Source organism: Lates calcarifer, linkage group LG5 (genome assembly GCF_001640805.2).
Source record: "Lates calcarifer isolate ASB-BC8 linkage group LG5, TLL_Latcal_v3, whole genome shotgun sequence".
Taxonomy (NCBI): domain Eukaryota; kingdom Metazoa; phylum Chordata; class Actinopteri; family Centropomidae; genus Lates; species Lates calcarifer.
The window spans coordinates 15,107,873-15,132,356 of NC_066837.1; the positions used below are offsets into that span (position 1 = coordinate 15,107,873).

Here is a 24,484-nt window from a genome sequence, read left to right on the forward strand (position 1 = left end):
AAAAAAAGTTTTTTGAGGGCAGAGCCTGGAGATAAGATTTAAAGAGACAGAATATGACTTCTCTGACAGGAGCTCAACCACTTAATGCATTAAGATGGCTGTATACTCCAGTATGTAGATCTTTATAACTCCTGTACCTGTCCTGTAGTACCTGTGCATATGACACACTCTCCTAATTCAACAATCCACGAGAGGCCATATCCTCGCATTCTACTGTGCAACATTTAATCCTTTGCAATTTCACACACATAAATACACACAAAACACACGCTCTCCTCACTTGCTCTGGTGCGGTGTGTCTGTGCTGACGGAGTAGTGTCGTACGAGCTTGGGCTTGGTAGCGGCAGTTGGATCCTGTGGAGTATGAGTTAGTGTGTGAACTGGCGAGTACTCAAGTACTGAAGAGGGGGTGGGAGGGTGGCTGAAGGTGCTGGCCCGACGCCGGAAGCCCTGTGGCTGAGCATCACCCGGTAAAGAGGAGGAGGAGGGAGACAGGGGGAGGGAGGTGTCAAGGCGCTTCAGGTCTCCTGTTGAGTTGTGGCACCTGAAAAAATGACAAGGAAGGAGAGCGAGGAGAATTTAATGGTGTGGACACGATACTGTGTATACAAACTTGATGCAACCAGAAAAACCTTAAAAGAAAACAAAGTTTACAAAATGCACTACTCAGACTTCTAAGTCAGAAAAAGTCCACAAAAGATTTACATAATTTAAACATGTGTGATGCTGATACCGATTCTGTTCATTTCTTCAATTCTATGCTTTATTAGTTTAGCAACAATTTCATAATGTGAATTAGAGCAGATGACTAAATTCCTAAAAAGTCCTAAAAACACAGCTTCCATAATAGACCTCCATATTAGAGGCTTTCAACTAAGTCTCACTATCCCCAGTTTCCCCTTTCATTTGGGTACAGTTCTGCCAGGACTAGTGGCGTAAGGCCTTATCTACTGTGGACTGTGAACTTCTTGTTGCACCTCTGGGCTTACTGGGTTTGTCTGGCAGCTTCCCTCACAGCTACCCACCTGAAGCTCACCTGAAGCTCAGCAGCTGTCTGCTCTGTATGCTTTTTTTTTCCCCCTGCAGGTGGTGCAGCAGCATTGCAGCATACTCTAATTACCATGTTAGGGTGAGCCCTGAAGACAAGGCCCCTGAAATCATGAATTCCAAGTAAAACAAGAAGAATTGCTCCAACAGCAGTGACTGTTCTGACCCGAGATATGAGTCAGTGTGTGGGCATGTGTGTTTAAGTGTGTTTACCTGAGTGGGCTGGTGGGTCGTAGCTGGGAGGAGGCAGGCAAGGGGTCATCTAAGCAGGACTGGTCCTGGCTGCTGTTTACAGTACAGATGGAGGAGCTGCTGTCACTTCCTTCGCTGTTGTCCCTCTGAGCTCTGGCCTTGCTGCTCCCCTGCCAAGAAAACAAACAAGGTTATGTATGAAGGTTTTACATGTAACTAAAGACTACAAACCAGGACACTTCTTCATGGATTCTCATTTGTTAGGTTTAAGATGTAGTGATCGATAATCCATGAAAACAAAAACTACCATCTCTACTTACAGGGATATTTACAAAGTAATAACAACATTCCAAATACACAAGTGCATACTTGTGCATAACTGCACACAAAACAGAGACAGAATGAGCTTTATTACCTTCCAGATGCCCTCCAGGGACTCTGTGAGAGAGCGCTTGGCTCTGCTCTTGAACTGCTCAAGTCGCTGCCGGCTGCTACTCTGCTGCTGTGCCTCCACGGGGGCTGAAGCTGCATCCTCACAAACCTATATTATGTATGGAGATAGAAATGAACACTGAGAGACAGATGGGGGACAGGCGATAATGACTGAGTGAGAGGGAAGTCCACATAGTGTCACAGCGACATGTATGACTGTGTAAAGAGAAGATATATATTTTCCAGTTGTCTTTCCCTGGTGACTTATCTGTCATGGAACTATTGGCACTTTGGACATAACTGGAGTAGAGACAGGAAATTAGTAATACAAAGCAGAGACAGATCTGTTGTGTGGGTGCACATTAGATATATATTGGTGAAAATGTTACTTGTTTGCTGTCTCCAGGCAGTGTGTGCTGATGGCTCCTCTGTCTCTCCTCATACAGATTCCTCAGTGAGGCCATCACCAACTCATTCTCTTCCTGATCACTTTTAGGACGAGCCCTCTGGAATAACAAACAAAAAATACAATTATTTTAAAAGCTATTTGCTAATTTGCTAAAATTTAAGAAATATCTCCCAAATTGAAAAATAACTACATTACATTTGGACAACAAGAGAATTTGTCTTTTACATTACATTTTTACATAACTGTTTTTACGACAGTAAAAAAGCAGTTATCTGGTACATAAATTCCTATGCTGACAGAGACACATAAAACAGTGCTGCATTGCTGCAGTTCAGCTGTATCACCAGCAGAGGGCACTTGTGTCATTGAGAAATACTCATGGACATTCACCTTATTTTCCTTTACCGCTTCAAATAAAATCTGCTTTTGCTGTACAACAGTGTTTGGCAACAAATGACATCATCAAAGACATTATTGATTTCCAACAGTTAAACAGAAATGCTAAATCAAACAAATTCAACTGATTTTTCTGGGAAAAGAGGCAAAAACATTAAGCAAGCCTAAGAGAGAGAAAAACCAATAGGAGAAACAAAAAATAGAATTAGGTGACAGAAATATTTAAGTCATGTGTAAAGAGAGATGAGTGCATCACTGTTAATCCCACATGAAAATCTTGTGATTCCACAGTGATTCAGTCATGATGAATGTACACACTGCAGACTGACTGGTTTCTTTTCTAGTTGCATTCACCTCAAAAGGAACTCTAGGAATTCACTCTGTGTTGCACAGACAGAACAGACACATTACCATAGTGTTTTCAAAGACTGACGCTTGCTCCTGATTGTCCAAGGTGGCCAAGTGTCTCTGAAGCTCCAGTTTGGTTTTAGATGGATGCAAACCTGAAAATGATGCAAATACAGCTTTACAATACATTGAAGACAAGGCTAGGTTCACCTCAAATTTTACATATAGTGAGTGCATATCTATGTGGTCCTACTGTCCTAGTATCTTGGTAACATAACTAAGCAGCATAACATCTGATATGCCTTCACGCTTTACGGATGATGTTTCTATATGAATACATTAGCTACGATTAAACTAAGAATAACTAAAAGGTTTTGTTATTGGCTGTGAGCATGTAAACACACAAAATCAATTTCTCTCAGAACTCTCAGAACATATGATCATATGAACTGTTCAGAGAACAAAACTTTATCAGCCACAGTGAACCATCATGACATTCACCATACTCTGATTATTGCCACAGCCAACTAAAATATGGGATACAGGTGAATTTTATTCATATAGCCCAATATCTCAAATCACAAATTTGCCTCAGGGTGGCTTCACAATCTTTACAGTACATGATCCACTCTACCCTTAGATCCTTGATTATTTCTAAATTACCACTTGTGCTGCTATGAGAGTCAGATGGCTTTGTAACATTTGCTGCGTGAAAGTTTTGAAATGTCAGTTTGGTGTCCATCTGGACAACTGTGCCTCTCCTTCACCATCACTATCCTTTTTCATCTCATTAATATCAACTTGCAGAACACATTTGATACCAACATCAAATATTTTAAAAATGCTATGGTAGGGCTCAGCCTTTTGGCATTGTATTAAAAAAAGTACAATTTTTTCTGGTCTTAAAAGCGCTAAATGTACAATGGTTGAACAAAATGGCTCTTTTATTCTACAATAAAAGAGTGTGTATAGCTGTATACATTTGACCTATGAACATTACGTCCACACTCAGACTTCCGTGTAAACATTTATGTGCCATCTTACCTGGCTCTCCCCTTGACAGGACCACAATGGATTTGATGCTTTTAGCCCTTATGCTGTTGTTACCCTTGACAATTAAACTATATGGCAAAACTGGGTAACTACAGTCTTGTACTTACTTATATTGTTGTCAAATAAATCTCTAACCAATTATATGATCTGAAATTTATTTTAAGCTTCCTCTTTTTCCACTCATATGCTGTGACAGAGCCCTGGGGCAGTTTCCCACCTTCTATCCTCTCACACAGTCTGTGGAGCTGCTGCATGGGGCAGCTGTCACACTGCTGGCTCTGGGTCTTTGCATTCTGCTGCAGGGCCGCCACAGAAAACGCCTGCTTCAAAGTCAGCATGATCTCGTCCACCTACAACAGCAAAGTAATAATGTTTTCTCTTTCATCATACAACCTTCAATAATTTGTAAATGCATTCATCAGTTCGCTTCTATCAGTATTTATCCACGCTGACTTCTTTTCAAAACAGTATGCCACAGTTATTAGAGCAAATTCACCCATTGTCTTGTCTTCTTGGCCAAAGGACTGAGAGATTTCCACTTTGTTACTGTATCTAGAACTCTCCTTTCCTAATTCAAGATAAGTGGGAAACTTGGGTCTTTGCAGAATTTTACTCAGCCAGCAGTGACAGATTTAGAATTATTGATGTTTAGCAGATTCAGTGACTCATTATTTCAGGAGCAATGTCTCTGTCCATTCTAAACTGATCACACTGCAACATTAGCTGACAACTGTTCAGTGCAGTACATCCATCCAATGACCAAGGCTTTTTATCAACCCGACAGTCCATTTGGCTCGTGTCGGCACAGGCACACCATGACTGAGTGGAGTGCAGATGCACTGAGTCACGAGTCGATCCGTTGATTGAAAACAACACTGGTGACAAATATCAGCTTCATGCATTGTGGCACTCAAATTTAAATCCAAAGCAAACTTGCAAAGTGTTAAATTAAACTGAGTGAGCTGATCAAATATGAAAACTGAGTGGGAAGCGCTGATAGGGAAATACAAGAGAATTAGAGGAAATACACATAGTGCTCAACTGAGCATTGTACTCACAAACAGTGGTACAAAAGATGTTTCTAGGTGTATTTTAGTGTATTAAGAATCAATGAATCAAATGTGCCGACACAAACACGCCTGCTTGCATTTGTGCCTTGTAACTGTTACTTCAAAAACTATGAATAAAAGATGACAATGCACATTAACACCATCTCACCAGTGATTCATCTGTACACTGGAAGACATAACAAACAAAGTGGCAGCTGCCCCCTTCCACCGTCTCTCTACAAATGAAGCCAAAGTGATCCACGTGACGAATACCCTGGACAGAGAGATGAACGACAGATTTAAAAAATCACACACAGACATTTACAGACAGTTTAGACAGTACATAGAGACCCAGTGCTTCATACCTGTGAGCAGAAGGAGATTTCTCTAAAACTCTTCTCTATGGCAACTTTCTTAGTGTCTGGACTAACCAAGAAGATCTGAGACCTGCCAACCTAAAACATGAAGTAAAACACACAGAGGAAATACAGTTAGACTCTGTATAATTTCTCTAAATTTAGAGTAAATGCGTCTTCACAGGTTGAGTGTGTGGTAAGTTGTCTTGTGTGGTTGTGCCAGTGATAATGAACCTCACAGGCCACAGCTGTTATAGGCCAAGTCCCAATTCCTCAAACTGAACTGAGCTTGATGGGTGATTACAAAGCGAAGTCCAAAAATAATCTTTTAAATAAATAATCTTTTTTAGTCAAATGAGGAGTTTCATTTTGTTACATTTCTGCTCTACCACTTCATTTAAGGACAATTCTGTTTTAGGGGGACATCCAACTTCTCACCATCATTAGGAAATGACTCATCATCACTCTGAAACCTCAAGAAGGGATTCAGAGGCTCGGAATAACCAAGTATGCTAAACCATGAGTCTTTAAGCTCTGACCACAGTTATTCCCCTCACAACAAGTTCCCCTTCGCTGTCCTTCTGTTTCAGATATGAATCACATGATCTGACTGTTTCTAGAGGAAATACAGGGGATTTAAAGCACCTCCTTAAAACTGAGGAGAAATAAACGAGAGAATGATGTCATCAGGGGTGAAGTAATTCTGACTGCTATCCATGGCAGCAGCAGGATGTATCATCAATGCCAATAACACGTCTGCTGTGTCTGCTGGGGCGGGGGGGGGCAGAAACAGGCACTGGTGGTTCCTGTGCCAGCAGTGACCATTTCCTGTCTAGAGGAAAACAGGAAAACTCCTGTTGGCAGGAGGTCGCTGAGGTCAAGTTAAGGTCAATTAGGAGAGTGTGACCAGGGTCATTTTGAGCAGCAGTCAGCATTTACCCTTGCTGAGTCATTAAAGGGTTTGTGTAATTTTTTTTGTTCTTTTGTTCTCTTCCTCTCTGTCCTTCATGAGTGACTGTGTTATAGGCCTTGTCTCTTGGGGAATCTGAAATTGCACTCTACTGCAATATAAAGTCCTCTTCTTATTCTTAACAAATATTTCTGAGAAAACCACTGTGTGTAAACTGTAAGAATACTTCAGAGTTTTCATCTGAATAGCAGAGTGCCACCATTTTCACTGGTAGTGGCCTGAGTAATTTTATTTTACTGATGTGTTGACAGAGCCGTATTATATAAAGAATACTGCTGGACATCACAATTTTATTTGATCATGTGAAGTTATTCTTAACAGTTACACAGGCCTATTAAACTACATTTAGAGTAGCCTTTTTGAGGGTGAAAATTAAGTTAGTTTGACATGCAATCATGCTAAATGATAATGGTTTTAATCTCTGGCTTGGTACTGAAATGATCAATTGCAAACATTTTAGTTCACTTCGTTTCACAAAATGAGTTGCAAAATCGAAAGTACCTAATTATAAAAAAAAATTCAAAAAGTCATTTTACAGTTGGACCAAGCTTATAAGGACTAAAAGTCACAAATCATGTTTTAAACTTACCGTAAACAGCATGGTCCTGTTCTCCTGCAGGCTGGTGGGCTGTACTTCAGGGGAGCGGGCGAGCACGTCAGTAGTGTTGTTGTGAGAAATCTCAGGTGAAAGTCCGTTTTCATCCAGGTCCTGGAGACAGGGAAAGCTGGGGTCTCGCTTGAACAGGACTGGGCGCCTACCGGTGGTGGGGCTCCCTGCAGCACCATTACCAACAGCACCGCTGCCCAGTCCATTGGATTGGAACGCTAATGCCCTCCTCAGCCCGCCCATCAACCCCCCGCCATTTCCTCCTTTATCAGTCGTGCCCGAGCCATGTAACTGGCTAAACTTCTCGATGCACTCGTCGATGAGGGCAGGTGGGGCTTTCTTGTGAGCAACACTCACACGGCCGCAAAACAGCACCTCAAACTTTTTGGCAAAAGCTGTTGGAGAAACAGCGATGGTGGGAGCCGTGGAGGTTGTCGTAGCGGAGACATAAGAAAGACCTGGTTCAGAGGGATCACTGCCTCCAGTGGAAGTTTTGTTGGGAAGGGCGGTGATATCATTGCTGCGTGCTGAGCTCTTGCCAGCCTGCCTCAGCGTACTGATAATCTCAGGGACCTAGAGAGACAACAAGAAAGGGAACTTGTTACAACTGTAAAGAAAGATCTTGTGAATACGATCACATTCACCTGAAAATAAGAAAAGTCAATAAACCTTGCCAACATTGTGCTCAAAGTACACTACTGACTTTATGCTTGGCTGCCCATGATCCAAAAACCTAAAGTAAAAGGTGAAACAACACAAATGTGTCAGCCCACCTGTCTTCATTCCCAACCAACAGGGGTACTGTTTTTAAACTACTATAACTATACTGTTCAGGTTAACAGACAGACATGCAAATTGCTTTGTTTGAAATTGCTAATTGTCTTTGTTTTTGCCACAGTATGCATCCAGGGCTCTACATTTGGAATCAAAACATCATAAAAATATTTTTGATTTACTTTTCCCATGCATCCAAAACCATTATGACAATAATCCTCATATAACCTTCAATGATCAAAATTTTGTATACTCAAAGTTTCAACTCTCTGCAAAATGATTTTTAGGTTGCACCAACATAGATGAAGAAGCAAGGGCATGAAAAAAAGTATATAAACAGTTTGGTGTATGGTATGCTATGGAAAATGTTTGGCAGCAATGCAAAATACATTTGTACTGAGAGGGCTATAACAGAGTGGTCTTTTAAGGATGCTCTCTATTAGGATCGCATATACTAAAGAGCTGCATGACAGTTGCTCTTGCGCTACAGTTGTGGCCACAGGTCTGACTCTTCAGGTAATTACTCACACTGTCCCAGCTCTGAGGGCACATATCCAGAGACAGGTGGCTGTGTACAGTAGCAACAGTGGATAACCACTGAAATAAAAACTAAAGAAATAGGATAGCGTAGCATGGAGCACAATGTTTCCATTTATCAAATGTAGATGCCACACCTCACTATGATCTAACCTGCCATATGGTGTAATGCGTGTTAAGGTTCCCTGGAATAGAGCAGCCCTTGTGACGTCTTCCTGTGCTGAAAAGAAGACGAATTTGGACCTTTCGTCTCAAAGCAGGCTTTGTATTCACTTTGCCTTTATTTGATTCCCCTCTGTCCTCCTGCCCCATCCTTTCCCTTTTTCCTCTTTACTCTCTCCCTGTAAACTCTGGGTACCCATTTCTTTCTCTGTAATGTGTACTTTTATTTCTTATAAATCTATCTAAGGGTGGACTTTTCCCAGTCTCATCTTGATGTGTTTGCACTGTGTGTATTTTAGATTTCTGCGTGCAAGCTTAATATTAATATATATAGACTCTCTCTCTCTCTCTCTCACACACACACACACACACACACACACACACACACACACACACACAGTAACTGGAAACTCAAAAAACGACAGACTGAAGAAAAGGAGAGCAGAAATGTGATCCATTCCAATGCTCCAACAAAAACACACATTATACACTACTCAGCTGAATGTCAAATGCTTTTACAGACGTCATAAACACACTTGGGCTTTATGATAAATAAAATTGAAACTGGCAATATTACATTTATTTAAAGCGCCAATTAAAATTTAAAGGCATAAAAGTGCTGTTGACTTCTTCATCTGAAAGAGGTCCCCCTCAGGAGACCAGACTTTGCTGCAGTTGTTCTCTGCAAAGGCTGTCTGTGCCTGCTCAACAGGCGACGTCCTTTATTTATATTTTTGGCCACTTAGCTGTAAACACGACACTGACACCTTATTTGCCTACTTAAGTTGTTGTACAGTTGAACATTTAGATATCTAACAGACAAGGAGCTACAGTACTTCTGAGTTCTGTTTCTGGCAACCCAGAGAATGCAAGTCCAATACTCACTCTCCTTTGTTTAGTCTACATCATGTGTTGAGGGAAATTTCTAGCTCTTTAGTGGCTAAATACTTCCCATATATTTGCCAGCTATCTGTCTGATGCTAAAAACAGCTGTTTGCTGCAGCTGTAAAAGCCAAAACAATGAGGTGAGAGATGACAAAACACTGTTCTGGGTAATGCAGTCATTTGACAGTTAACTGTGGGTTCGTCTGTAAGACAGACACCATTAGAGGTAATGATTTGACCCATTGCAATTATAAAACAATTATCATACTAATCAATTAATATCAATATTAATCATCAAAAATATACACATTTATGTAACCAAATCTTAAGAGAGGTCTTTTGAGCAATTAGACACACTCACTGTCATTCATAACGTTTATTCAGGAAACGGCAATAAATAAAGAGATTATGCATTATATTGATTACTTACTTGGCAGCAGAAAACACTTAGTTGTGCTTGTCTGGCTTCCTGTATATGTCATACAGGTTCATTATTCTCACACATGTGCACACATACATGCAGTCACAGTCTATTCTGTTGCTCTGAAATGATCACGCTAAATGAAATGCAAAAGTACTTTGTATTTATCCAAATATTTAGCAAAATGTTTACTTATTTTGTGATGAAGATGTGCTGCTATTGTTTTTTTTGTTTGTTTTTTTGTCCTGGCCTGGACTGGTCTGCTGATAAGCAAGCATTAAAGGTTGAATGAGGACAGGCTAGAACAAATGACCCGTAACTCAGAGCTCTCACTCATACAAAAATCCTTTTCTGTGACCACTCTTTCCATGAGTAACAGAGGATTTCCATGACCATTAAAGCAGTCTGACACATTGCTTGTGCCAGTTTTAAACACAGACAAGCAATGGACAGACTGAAGTTTGTAAAGGAAGTATAAAAAACCTGAATTTCCACCTTGCGGAATTTCATGTATGCCTCCACCAACCAGTTAAGTTGTAGTTTATATCTATGTCTGTCCAGACTCTTATAATACCAAAGACTTGGAAGGAATTTAGTAGAAGGTATTGAGTGAATTTTAGCATAATTAGCTTTTGAATTCTTGAGTTATGGCCAAAAATGTGGTTTGTGAGGTGACAGTGACCTTGACCTTTGACATTTAACCACCAAATTTTAATCAGTTCATCCTTGAGTTCAAGTGAATGTATCAAATTTGATGAAATTCCCTCAAGACGTTTCAAAGACATTGCGTTCACGACAATGGGATGCGAGTACGAACAGACAACCCCAGAACATAACACTTGAAAGGGATAAACATTCAAAATAAACCAGCAACGTAGGAAAAACCTGCAAACACAGCATCTCATTGCACCACAAGTTCCTTTTAGTTTTTGTTAAGACATGTTATTCTGATCTGCTGGCACTGACAAGCTAATGACCTATATTGTGTTTTGTTACAAACACATTAATTTTTAATTTTCTATTCTGACAAACATATACAACAAAGGCTCAAGGGTAAGTAAGCTCTAACCTTAAGTCTGAGTGGGAAGTTAGCTTTCTTGCATGATAACTGTGTGTACCACTGACATTTTGAGTTATTTATACTAAATAATGTAATAACTTGTTATGGGTTAGCCAGTTTTGCGTACAAAGGAATATCAGGATACAGGGCTCCATCATCTAAAATACGTCTTTGTTAGGATATAATAAACATGCTTCTGCTATTGCAGGCCCAGTTTGCTAAACCACACTGGCAGTGCACCAGACCAAGGAACAAAAAGGAGGAAGTAGACGAGCTAAGCAGAAGCAGCAGTTGAGTCACATAAAAGTGATGTCATTGATGTGAGATGCCTGAACAGCTCCTAAATCTGCAGTCTCACAGACACACAACTGCCAGCCAGATCCTGCTGAGTCTTGCCTCAGTATGAGGTGTGCTCATACCTGCAACAATACCTGCCTCACAAGCAGCAACACTGTGCTTTTGTTCTCCATTAACTGTAAGCTGCTCTCAGCGTCAGCTAAATGTTCCCAGTGTTGCAGATGGCTTTGACTGTCCAGTTCAGTTCAGTTCCAGTTCTCCTCTCAAAAGGCACCAGCACATAGATGAAATTATGTTTACCCCAAACAGCCAAAACATTAAAACACTGCCTCCACATTAACGGACTAATAATAACTGTCCAGTGATTTAAAGCCTGTGCACACTCTGAGAGTTAGCCTGGCTAACTTGATCTCTACTCAGGTTGAATTTAGGCCAAGTTATGGTGGTTAATTATGGTAATTATGCGAGGTTGCCAATCTCGACATATCAGTAGACCTTTAATCATGTTGGTTCTTTCCGGGGAAGCAGTTTCAGTGAGCCAGTTCACACAATACCAGGACCTGCTCTGTGGAACGCAGCCAAATACACCTGCGCTGGTCCCGTTACGACATGTCAAAATGCCTGCTGTGACAAACATCTATTAAAGTGACTCACGCGTAAGTCGTCCCACCTTTACGGGTGCAACTATGGATAGAGGGAGATGTCAGGCAAGCAAACATTTTGTACTGTGCCTCCACTGTCCTGAGAGGGAAGAAGTAAAACCACCTGCATGTTTTACTTAAGGTTTTGAATGTGGGACTTTTACTTGTAACAGTAATGTAATAGTACATTTACTTAAATAAAGGGTTATGAATACTTCCTCCACCACCAGTAAGATGGTTATACAGTACATTCCTGTGTGAGAAACAGCTTAAACTTCTCTATTCTGTCCGCTACACATGAGCTCCACCATGAAGGCAGAATATTGCAAACTCACAAGAAAAAAACTCTCAATGAAATTTGGTGGAGGGTTAGGACATAGGTCTAGTTGTTGGTGCAGCTCTTGATCGAAAGAAATCTGTAAAATGTTCCTGAAGACATGCTAAATGAAAGCACTGCTGTTCTGTGAACACTGAGCAATGGCAGAGAAACTTGGCCTGCTGTATAATGAGTGACAGAGAGAATGAAAACAAAAAACATTAAACCATGCATTCCTTGTTATCCAGATGGGTATGTAGCCTGGTTGGTTGGCTGGTTGGTTTATTAAAGCATGACTGGCACTCTGCTCTATTCTGCTGTCTGGAGGAAGTTACTGTGGGTACATAAAAGACTCAACCTCTAACAAATGGAAAAACATTGACTTTAAAGTCAAGGAGAGAGAGAGAGAGATACAGACAAAGGAAGAAGGAAATGAGAAAGCGTGGAGTAGTCAACTTAACAGCTCTAGCAAAAACCCGAATCACACATATTTGACCTTGAGGGTGTTTTATCAATTTATTGACACAAACAGCTGGTGAATATGATCTCCGACTGAGAGTACTGTGGCACAAGTCTGCATTATACTGTATATGTGTGAAGCATGTCTGTGCTACTGCACTGCTGTGCTGTTTCTGTGTTATTATTTGTTTTTAAAACTTACAAAGAGCAAACTGTGTGTGCCTTTGTGTTCTGCTTTATTTTTATTTTTTGGAGCCTTTAGATTTTACTTTGCACTGTTTCTAGGTGCAACTTTTATAGTTTACTCTGTGCTGCTTTCTCTACACATTTTCAAGAATATAGCCTCACTTACCAAAGAAATTCAAAACTAAACAGAACACTAGATAAAGAGAAAGACACACACGTCTGATTTGCTGTTGTACTAGCTAGGTTCCTTGTTAAATTTAAGTCATCAGAAATGGTCACATACATGGAAAAGGACTGACCAGATTGTGTACCATATAGGGTATTTTTTCACAGAACCTGAAGGAGGAAGATCATCACTGATACTTGTCATCATTTCTCAGTTAAACACCAAAATAAAAGTGAAACAATCAGAGATGCACCTCTGATACCTCCACTTGAGTTATCTGCCATCACAGAGAACCAAGCAGATACAAGTGCTCTGTTTTTTCCAGATTAAAAGTGATAATAGTGATAATAACAAAGACACTGTATTTAATGTGGCCTGGTTGTGTCATGGCAGATACACCCTTATTAAAATCAGTATCGTCACAGATTAGAGTACCCTATGACTTTATTTCTAAACAGTTCAAATTAAGCTTGTGTCCAATTTAATCCCTGAATAATCCTCAAAACTAAACTAAACAAACCTAAAGCTGGGCACTGTGATTTTTATCAATCCTGTAGGATGTGTTGACTCACACTACACGTTTTCATCGGCTTTCCTGCCTGACCAGAGCCTACAAACTTCTCTGCATGAACCCCATGGTTGGTTTTGTCCAGTGAAAACTCTGATAAAGTTTATTCAAACAGGATGGCTGCGCCCTCGGTGTTGACAAAAACAGAGAGACGCAGGATTGCTTTGTGAGACAATAAACTGGGAGTGCAAAAAGCATCTGCCCGGCTTAACACAGCAGGTGCTTTCAATGAACGAAGCCGAACGTTGCTTATTCCATTACAATTACGCCAATGCTGTAGTGTTATTATTGTCTGTATTACACTGTATAGCTTTTTTTTCCCAATTCCCTCAAACCTCGTGTCTTGAGTGTTTGCTGAGGAAGATAATTAATCACTAAAACAGAAGTGCAACATTTCTTTCCATTAAATTACATTTTCTTTCAAAATGTCTTTGCCATCCTTTACCCAGAAACTCAAACACACCTTCCAACTCCCATCTCCTCGACTATCTCCCTCTACCTTCTCTTCAACCAGAGCTTCATTTATTCATTCACTGCCTGTTTTACTCACACAGCATCCAGACACACTGCGTTTCTCACCCTCCAGCTACAAGCATCTACTTGTTTTTTAATCATGCTGGTACAAAAGTGTCAAGAGTCTGCTATCTGTCCACTAACAACAGACCTCTCTCTATTTTCCCCCCACCACCATCCTCAATCTCCCCCTTCTTCTTCTGCTTTCACTGCTAGATACGCTCAAACACTTGAACCAACAGATACACTGAGTCCTTGCTCATGCTTCCCCTCTCACTCCTTCACTCTCTTTTGTGTCCTTCTGGCTTTAAAGATACAGAATAGCCCCAAAGAGGAGGAGGAGGACATGGGGGAGGATTTGTTTTTTCTTATCGTCCTTGTCTGGCCTTTTCTAATTTCGGCCCACCTACCCCAGTTTCACTCCCTCTGCTCTTGTTGGTGGGCAGCCGCTCCTTAACTGCTCAGCACAATGATGTTATCAGTCTCTTCTACTTTCTCAGTCACTCCCTTCCCAAATGCATTTTCAACTGAAACCCCCTGTCTGCATTTCACATAACTGCTTTTCAGAAGCTTGCCTACTTAACATGCAAAATATTATATTTTTAAAATGTTACTTTCATGCTTCTTCATTTGAAGTTAAACTGAGAAGGAGAGCTGAAACAATTAGTCAGTTAATTCATTAGACAATCAATAGCAACTGACAACTGATTAATAATTGGAGTCATTTTTTTAACCAAAAATATCAACATTTGCTGGTACTAGCTTCTTAAATATGAGAATTTGTTGCTTTGAATGTGTTTGGAGTGTCACTGACCGGATCTCTCCAACCAAACTGACACATTATCTTTGGACATCGCCATTCATTCTTGGATTTCTTATTCTAATACTTCTCCTTTTTTTTTTTTTTTTAACATCCCTTCCAACAACTTTCTTCCTTTTATAGACTGCTTGTACAAGGCTTAAACATCTGCTCTGGACTAGAGTGAAGGGGAGCTGGGCGGCCTCGACTATAGACACACAGCACGCAGTATCTAGCTCAGTGAAACGTTTACATGACGCTGATCTCAGACAGGAAGGCAGCAGAACACAGCCTCAGGCTGTAGTCCATAGACTCGGCCTCTCAGAGGAACAACATTGAACAAGTATAGCCTTTCTCACCAAGCCAGAATTACACAGAACTACTGTAGTACTGCCCTCAAAAAGAAGGAAGTTACACAAGTACCACCGGTAAACGAGAAGCTGCAATTCAGTGCAATAAACAAAATAACTTTTCAGTATTTGTTAAGGAGAGGAAAGGGGTCAAAGGTGAGTATGTCAAATAAAGAGCACAAGCAGTTACCAGGTCTGTCAGAGCCAAAACTGGTAATGAAACTCCCTCAGAATATAGTAAAATTAATTCATGAACTGAACTTCTTCTATAGATTTGTCTACATCGCCCCAACTTTCCCTACTCTTCGCCTACATCTGGCTTCTCTCCCTCTACACCCTGTAAACTAACACTGAGGGATTCCAGTATAGCCATGTGTCCCACATTTAGGAAACAGCAGCATGCAGATGTGACAAGAGGTTTGCCCAACAAAGAAGACAAAACACAGCAATGCGATTCCAATTTTCTGGCCCAGACATTACAGATTTAAAGAACTAACAAAGTTATGTAGAAGAGTAACTTTAGCGTCTACTTTGAACTGTATTAAGTGATCTGTGTTAATGAATACAACATGGACAAATGCTACATTTCTTACACACACCACTCAAATCAAAACACTCTGTAGAGACACTCTAATTCAAATTTGCCAGACTAGCTTTAACATACATTTCACTGGTTTTTCACTTGACTGGAGGTGTCAGGTAAAAAATGAGAAGTTGACAAATGAAAAACAAGTGGCACACCAGCCAGCCTACAAAATCAACAACAATGACGAGCCAACTAAAAGTCCCACTTCTGTACTTCCCATGGTCATGTGCCTGGGTCTTGTGGCTTGTGGAGCGTAGCCAGATCTCAGACAAGTTCAAAGTTCAGGAGCCATGAAGCAGATGAAAAGCATCACTAACAGAAAGTGAAGCACAAAAAAGAGAAATGGGGACATTTTAAAGGGTAGGAGGACAGTCCAATAAAGCAGGAAGTGTCGCTGGGTGACTGAAAATGGTTAGCCACAAGAGTCCAACACATTGACATCACTCCATTTGGATTAAGGAGACACTTCACAGCACAAAGACAAGCGAGGCAGAGATCACGAACTTGTTCAAATGTGATAATGGGGACACAGTGCAGGGGCTTGTTGTCAAAGTGTTCTGCTGAGTCAGAGAGTGAACTCTCGACTAAGAATAAATTAGGTCAGTAAGGCTCAGAGAAAAGAGAGTGAAAGAGCCTGTGTTAGGAGTAGCTCCAACACTGACAGGATGACAGGTGAGACAAGAAAAGCCTTGAACGAACAAAGTGAAAGGCAGACTGCTAGACAAGTGGGCAAAAACAGACTGACAACTAACAGGGACAGACTGTCAGTTATATAAAGACAGGAAGGTGCCCCTAGTTTACTGGCTTGTTTATACTACAGTGCAAGGACTGTGTCACATGAAGAGGGGAGGAAAGTCACATAAAAGAGAGGGAGGGAAAAGCATGTGAGACCAAGGGATTACAAGAAGAGGGTATGGCCCAAAAGGAAAAAGAGGATTACAAATACAAGTACCACTGTGTCTCATGGACAATTTGGGTAATCACTTTTGAAAGTGTGTTTTTTTTTTTGTCAAAAATTATAATGCTGCCTAAAGCTATTTCCAAGCTGTGACAAATATCAGTTTCTTTATTTGAGAAGGTTTGTCGTCAGCTCTTTTAACAAGGCAGAATTTCTGTCAACCAACAACTTTTATTCAAGCTAATAAACACACCTGTAACTAGTTCACATCACAAGTGTACAAAGTTAAAGACAGTATATTGAAAATCTTCTTACACCTGTTACAATCAAGACCACATTCACCTCATCAGAAAACTGAAAAAAAAGAAAAAGGAAACAACTGCAAACAGCCTGATATTTTGCAGACAAAGTGGTGACTAAGTCTCATGTTAGGACAAGGCTTTAGGGTGGCATGTATTTGAAATCCTCTATAAGAGACAGACAGCTGAGGAGAGAGCGCCATGCAGACTTTGTGACTAATTCGGTGTACAAAACTACATGCCTCCTGTTCCGGGAGTGAAATCCTGGCATAAGCACAATGGCTCTGGAGGTGATATCGCCATGACTCACTCACAGGCTCGCTCACATGCACCTACATTTGGTTTGTGTTTACAACAGCTAAGCAGACAGGATTTTCATGTACTCAGCTTTATAAAGTGTCTGACAGTCAGTAAGCCACTGTTTAACAGAGGCAGCAGCTCTAACACCACTCCAGTCAAGGAAAAACCCAGTTTTATTACTGAAATGAATCACTGTTTCAAAAAAAACCAAGTTGAGCAACACCATGAGATAGGGAGAAGAGGAGAGATCCTCCCTCAGTGTGATGCACTGTGCAGTATCTGTGATACAAATGTTACGGTACCAAACTGTTTCCTTGACTAATCAGTTATTCAGTTATTTGCCCAGAAAACGTCACAGACTATGAAAAATGTCCAGGGTGATGTCTTTGTCCAAGCAACAGTGCACAGCCTAACAGCAGGAAGACTAAAAACACCCTAGCAAATACTCACATGTGCACCAGTGAAATTTTGCCACTTTTTCATTTGTAAGATTACTGACTGAATACTGACTGCTTCTCAAATCTTTATTACTTAATTTTATGACTATTGATAGCCCGTTTTTGCAACTGTTAAACAATATAAGATCCAGTCGATTAATTGTTTAGTCGATCGACAGAAAATCATTTGGCAACAACAATCAATAAAATGTCAATCAATAGGAATTATTAGTTCCAAGCTTATAAAAATCGAGGATTTCATGCTCTCCTCCACTTTATATCTTTGTAAGCTGAATATCTTTGATGTTTTGGACTACTAATCCATCAAAACATCTGAGGACATCATCTTCAAATGTCTTAAAGGTGACATCTTGATATTGCCTTTAAGATATCGGAAGATAATTTTGATAATTGATGAATCATTTCAGACATTTTTCAAGCAAAAATGCCAAATATTTTCTGTTTCTGAATATATGACAGTAAGTTTCTGAATATATGAATATATGACTGTTAATGAATATATGACAGAATATCTGTATTTTTGACTGTTGGTCAGACAAAACAAGCAGATATTGCTTTGAGCTCTGAGCAATTGTTAATTAAAAACTAATCAGCAGATTTATCAGTACAGAGGATAATCATTAATAGATGCCATTCTCAAATACATATTCATATATTTCAACACATGCAAGGAAGTTCAAATAAAGTTTCAACTTTAAGAAAAGACTCTTTCATCTCAATCTAGTGTAAATACACTTTGATTATATGCCCTGTCACATGCAGAAGAAGCATAAACAACACACATATTTATAACCAGCTCATCAGGAGCAACCTCTCAGTGATTCAGCCTCTTGACCACTTATGGTGCGGTACTTGCCCAAACACTGTGGTGGTCAGGCGTCACATCTATACCACAGGAAGAATACTCTGTGTTTAAGCTCACCTGTTATTTACACGGTCAAACACACAGGTATATTTGGCATAAGGGCAAACATGTGCGTCAAGAAGTTGGCTAAATAGAGAAGCGGTAACATCATATGGTGAAAACTTAATTCGCATAATAAAGACGTTACTGGACGTGTAACGAGTACTCTGCTGATGTCGCCCAGCTAACGTTAACCGTAGCTAACTTGCTGAACCTGGCTAACAACCGCTTGCGCTAATTTGGCTAATGTTCATGCTCGGTTAACGTTAGCTAACTGTCCACTTAGCATGGCAAGCAAACTCAACAACAGCGCTCAAACACCGCTTTTTAACTCAACTTACATCTTTCTGTTCCTGTTTGATGTTGAACAGGTTGAACCGCTGGAGTCGTGCTTTCATCCCATCCGCCATAAACTTTACAAAACCAAGATCTGAGTGGTTACTTCTCCGAAACCCGTTCCTGACAGTGCGGGACACTTCTGTATCATTTCATTGGAAAGTTGATTTTGCTCCCTGAAGCCGAGGATCCTGCGGCTAGACGTCAAGATGCACCATAAACTCAAAACATCCTATTAGAAAATTTCAAAGCAAAACATATCTAATTTTCTCATTGGGGCTTCTTCACAATTTTCTTTGCTTTTATTTTGAAGGCTCATATACAAACGTCCGTCTTTACGCCAGCTAACTGTGGTTAACTTCACGCGGCTGAATGATCCAATACGCGGACAGTCTGGGGTGGACACAGTTCCTGTCCCGGGGCAGTCAAACTTTTAGGCGGTAGACTTTTGGGTGGATTTCACTTTACCGTTAACATGATGTAGATTATCTTGGTTGGTATGACTGAATGTAAACACTATTTCCTGTCTGCAGGGAGAACAGAGCCAATCAAGCAGGAATGAATGCCTTAGGGAAACACTGCAGCTGGACAAGAGCTGGGAGTGAACTTCATGGCCAAACGGTTTTATGTCAAGGTCCTTCTTAACTGGCCCACTTTTGATACAGTTTTGTTTCATTAAGATTCCTCTGAAATTTTCTGGAACAAGTCAACTGTCACACACACACACACAAATCTATTATCCTCCTGGTGTGTAAAGCCATATTTTAAAAATATATATATATGTTTAGCAAATATGTTAATGACACACTGATATCTAGCTTTAACAAGAGTGGTTAATGTCAGTCGTTTAATCACCATGAACAAACCATCAAACAAAAACTTGCATCTGACGGGTTTAATTAATCTGTGGTCAACTGGTGAACACGGTTGGTGATGGTGATAAGAGATAACTGTTTGTGAACTGTCAAAGTAGTGAGCAATAAGTACATGCTAAGCTCAGCTGTGCACAATAGCAAAAATTTCTAATGTTGTAGTATGTAATCTTTGGTCATTACCATCTGTTCACTGGCAGAAAGGGATTCAGTAAAAGTAAAAATAAAACAAAATTAAAATATTTTATATAAATAATTAAAATAAATAATTATATAATTAAGTACTGTTAACACTAGTAGCACAAATGACCAGCGACAGAATTAAACAAACACAACATACTGCAACAAACACAAATTCCTTTTGAAAAAACTGTTCACACTAAAACATTGTAAACGTTGTCATACTTCAGTGGTGACACCCAGTGGTCAGTGTTGACTGTACTCCAGGAGCAGCAGGGGAAACCCCACAGACCTTCTCAGACTATTTCTGACATAAAGGAAGAAAGTTCCTCTTTTACATTTCTGCCAGGCTTAAAATCTGCACTAATTCTACTTTTTGTTTACATGTACCACAAACAAATAATGTTAACACATCCCACATCTCTATATGCAAATAAACAGATGTTGAGTGGTTAGTTAAGCAGTTAGCCCCCATCTTCTCCAGACTTTGCTCTCTCTCTCTGTCAATTTTCAATTTCAATTTTGGCTTTATTGGCATGACGTTTTACATAAAACATGTTGCCAAAGCTTTTAATTTTTTATTTTCTTGAGTTTTAACCCTGAACTGGTTGTTTTCCCTGTCCTGCTGTAACTCACTCTGATGGCCTGGGGAGGGTGTGGACAACGTGGTTTAACTCACGTAGAGGTGCCCTGACAAACCAGAAGAGATCGACTGCAGCACTTTAACAGCAATACTCCAGTAAGGCTCTCGAACTGGAGACCACCTTTCAAACCCTCTGTGCCATTACAAACTTCAACCATATCTACTGCATGGTTGACAAATGTGAACCTTTAACTTTCAGAAACTACTTCAGAACTTCATGGTAGATAAAGAGGTATACATCTAATCTAACAAGGACCCATAACACACTTGTTATGATACAGAGCATCTGCAAAAATGTACTTCTTCTGCCTTTCATGTAGCTTGTTTTTTCTTAAATGTGAATGTGTGCTCCACATGAAATTGAGATGGAGAATGAATATGAAAATGTTACTGTATTATCACCTCCCCCACTTGAAAGTGACTGTAATCGCTGATGCAGAATGTGTGATTTTGTGTGTGTGTGTGTGTGGTTCAGTGTTTCCTGTAGAAAATGTTCACAGACCTGATGGTGCATGGTTTTGGTCATCAGGGTCAGAGTTAAACCTGATTCCCATTCTAGGTTGTTGTGGTTTATGCTTGTATTAAATATAAAGAACTTACTGGTAGCTAACAACATCAGAGCTGAACTGAGCAGTGCCCAAGAATTGCATTTATAATCAGCGTGTGTTTAATTTTGTGTGTGTGTGTGTGTCTAAGCCCAGTATGACAGAGCCAGAGCGACAGGTGGTCAGCCTGACATCACCATCACATTTTTGTAGGGGTTGAAAAGAGAGAGAGAGAGAGAGAGAGAACAACACACACACACACAAACTCCACAGTAAACACATCACAACAGGCGCTGGGCCACAGGAAGTGGTCTCCATGGTAACATGGTTCTACATCCTGCTTGGTTGATGTAAAGCAAACACATTCTCTCTCGATCAGGAAAAAACACACACACACACACACACACAGAGCAAATACCTACACACACATCAAAACATGTGAACAGCCTGTGCACACATGCTCAAGTACAGCTGATCTCTGTGTGTGTGCTGTTACACCACAAAACAGTAGATACAGTAATATACTGTATATACACACACACTCAGTTATATTTACGGTACATCACATAGATCATGCGGGCTGTTCATGTATTTGAAGCATGTGTGCATGTGTGTATGCACCTGGAAAAACTCACAGATCAAGGTCATGCTGATATAAAGTATTCCACCATCTTTGATTCATTTAATCTCTCATTCAATATCCTCCATTGTCTCCATCGCCCTGATTTGGCCAGCTCTTTTAAGTCTTTGGTATGCCGGGCATGGCATGCGATGAAGATGCTATCAAATGTCTCTGGCCTGACTCTGACACCAGCTGCAGCTTTACAGTGCACACACACATACACACACACACACAGGCTGCTGGCAAAGCATGCCATGTGGAGGAGAGTTGAAAGGATTAGAGGTCAGCGCAGGGTGTGTTGGTCAGCAGACTGTGCCACTGTATTGTTTGTGGGTTTTATGTTTGTTGGTGCTGAACTGTGTTGTTGAAAGGCTCAGGCAGCTTTTTGTCATTAAATGTAAGGAGATTGTTGCCAGGCTGAGTCATGTTCTACCGTAATCTTTACTTCCTTACAATCTGTGCTATAATCTGACATGCCATAGCTGTGACCTTTTAGAAATTGAGATGGCGTTGATGCATTAATGTTTGATATGTTTCTCTGCGTTACAAGCCTGTTCCCCTTGACTTGCAAAATTATTTTGCATTTATTTGAGCAGTTCACATGCCGTTGAAGTACAGATCAGACGCTCTCTGTGGGGTTCTTTTAGGTGTGTGTGGTGTTAGTTTTCAAGATTTTTTTTTTTATAGCTGACAAATCCTAACAATTGGTATGATATGACACAGAATCTGGAGTGATTCTTAGGCCTGGTGGTGGTCTCATAATTTGGCTCACCTATGTAATTGTGTTGTTTCAGAATATGCTCACTTCATGTAAGTATATCATGTCCACATCCACATCACGTCTACACATGCTTACCTTGGTGCTGTCCTGGCACTGGAAGACATAGCAGGCGCAGTCTGGAGTCTTTCTGACCAGGCAGCCAAAGCTGCTGGGTTCCTGGCTGTTGTGAATTAGCTTAGTCACTTGGTGAGGACGACACTCAAACAGCACTGTATGTGATAGAGGGTCCCAGATGAGTCCCTGTCCCAGAACGGACATGCATCGCACCCATGACGCCGACACACACAGAAAGACCACCTGCCTTGAGGTAGGAGGGGGCGACTGTCTGACTCCCACGCCCGGCTCCTTCTCCGTAGGCCGTGATCTGCTGATCTCAGCCACCACCCAGGGCAGCATGGCCATGGTGGTGAGGTGGTGGACCGGCAGAGAACCGGTCAGTGTCAGTTTGTATCGTACTTCCTCCTCCTCATCCTCCTCTCCCTCTTCCTCCAGCTTCCCCCCCCATGTTGGAATCCTCCCTCTGGCACAGATTGGGTTTCTGAGGACTCTGTGTGGAAGAGGCGAGATGAGAAAACGACGGACACGACCGGTGGTTTGAAGTTAGATTAGGACGAGGCTTCTCAGAGCTCCCTGGTGTGTGTGGTTTATCTCCTCGGGGCTTCACATCAAAATAGAGTCCTTCCATGGTTTGGCCAGAGGCAGCAGCCTGCCTCCACTTTACCTGCAGAACATCAGTTAGAGGACAGAGACCTTTAAAACCAATAGGTAACAGATCAGCCACAGGTACATACAAATTATAAGATTTCCAGAAGCAAATATTCTAAGCAGACATTTATTTTGAAATTTAGAAAATGAATGTTGCTGGGTGTGCACTCTACTTTGTCCTCTGTGTAGAAGCAGGACAGTTTTCCCAGGGCATGTGAATCAGCTGAGTTTTACAATAAATGGTAGACAAGAGGGTCATTTAGAGGGTACTACCACCTGGTGTTGTTTCCCCAACCAGTGACACATGGTTTGACTACTGACCTAGTCTCAAGGACACACAAACAAACACATGACATTTAAACTACGGGGATCATATTTGGCCACTTGCGCGTGTCAGAGGAGAGAGAGAGAGAGAGAGAGAGAGAGAGAGAGAGAGAGAGAGAGAGAGAGAGAGAGAGAGAGAGAGAGAGAGGTCCAGCTGACCTCGCCTGGCCTACACAATCAACAAACGTAGCTCACATTCTAATCATTGATAGAGAAGTGTCGTTAAGATTTGTGTGTAAATTCAATAGAGAAAGGTACATGCAGTAACATCACAGTGTTAATAGCAGGAGGAGATGTACATTTTCGAAGAGGTTAACATCTCACCCCCCTACACAACCAAAACGTTCACGTTATTACTGAATAAAGCGGCTTCTTACGTACCTCATCTTTGACCTTGCAATATAAATAAGTCCTAAACTTAAATCAGACGGGACAGTGCAGCATGCAATATAGGTCGGTCTCTGCACCAGAACAGGCATACGGAAGTGAAAACTAGATTATATTTCCGAGGAGCGCAGCCCCGCGTGCCTAATTTAACCGATTATTGTATTTTTACGCACAGATCAAGTTATTTTTACGCACGAGGTTGCGCAAACAGCAAAGCGAGCAGGTTAAAGGTATGAAACCCAACAGACTGCACAATAACTAATTTAACCAATTCAACATTATTCATCTTCTCCTTATGTGGACACAGCCTTCTTACCTGTTTACAGTTCGTCCTGCCTGGCGCGTGCAGCGGTAGAAGTGTAAGCACGGCTGGTTGTGTGTGCGCGTGTCAGAGCAACCACACACACACATTCATACAGAAAAAGAGAGAGAGAGCTCCACACAGCTCGTGCTCTCTCCAGTTTGAGTTAAATTTAGAAGACGACGCCGACCCAAGCTCTCCTCTCTCCTCCCTATACTCAGATGGGGCATGACAAGTGCATGCTGCACGCATGCACTGCCGGAGGATGCAGGGACGACGTGCCAGCACGTAGCGTGTGTATGTGTGTGCGTGTGGGCTTGTTTTACTTGATTCGTGGGCTCCGAAGCCCA

General features: G+C 41.0%; 1 protein-coding gene across 1 annotated transcript in view; it reads right to left on the reverse strand.

Moving 5' to 3' along the window:
• tbc1d1 (TBC1 (tre-2/USP6, BUB2, cdc16) domain family, member 1) overlaps nucleotides 1-23,946 on the reverse strand; it is a 46,473-nt gene extending 22,527 nt beyond the window's left edge. The window contains 12 exon segments of the mRNA XM_018695720.2: nucleotides 281-544; nucleotides 1,261-1,409; nucleotides 1,655-1,780; nucleotides 2,061-2,177; nucleotides 2,888-2,979; nucleotides 4,095-4,227; nucleotides 5,096-5,200; nucleotides 5,292-5,381; nucleotides 6,842-7,432; nucleotides 22,493-22,945; nucleotides 22,947-23,138; nucleotides 23,828-23,946. Coding sequence (XP_018551236.2) covers nucleotides 281-544; nucleotides 1,261-1,409; nucleotides 1,655-1,780; nucleotides 2,061-2,177; nucleotides 2,888-2,979; nucleotides 4,095-4,227; nucleotides 5,096-5,200; nucleotides 5,292-5,381; nucleotides 6,842-7,432; nucleotides 22,493-22,945; nucleotides 22,947-23,102 — 2,276 coding nt within the window. The 5' untranslated portion in view covers nucleotides 23,103-23,138; nucleotides 23,828-23,946.
• Between the last annotated feature and the right edge of the window lie 538 nt (nucleotides 23,947-24,484).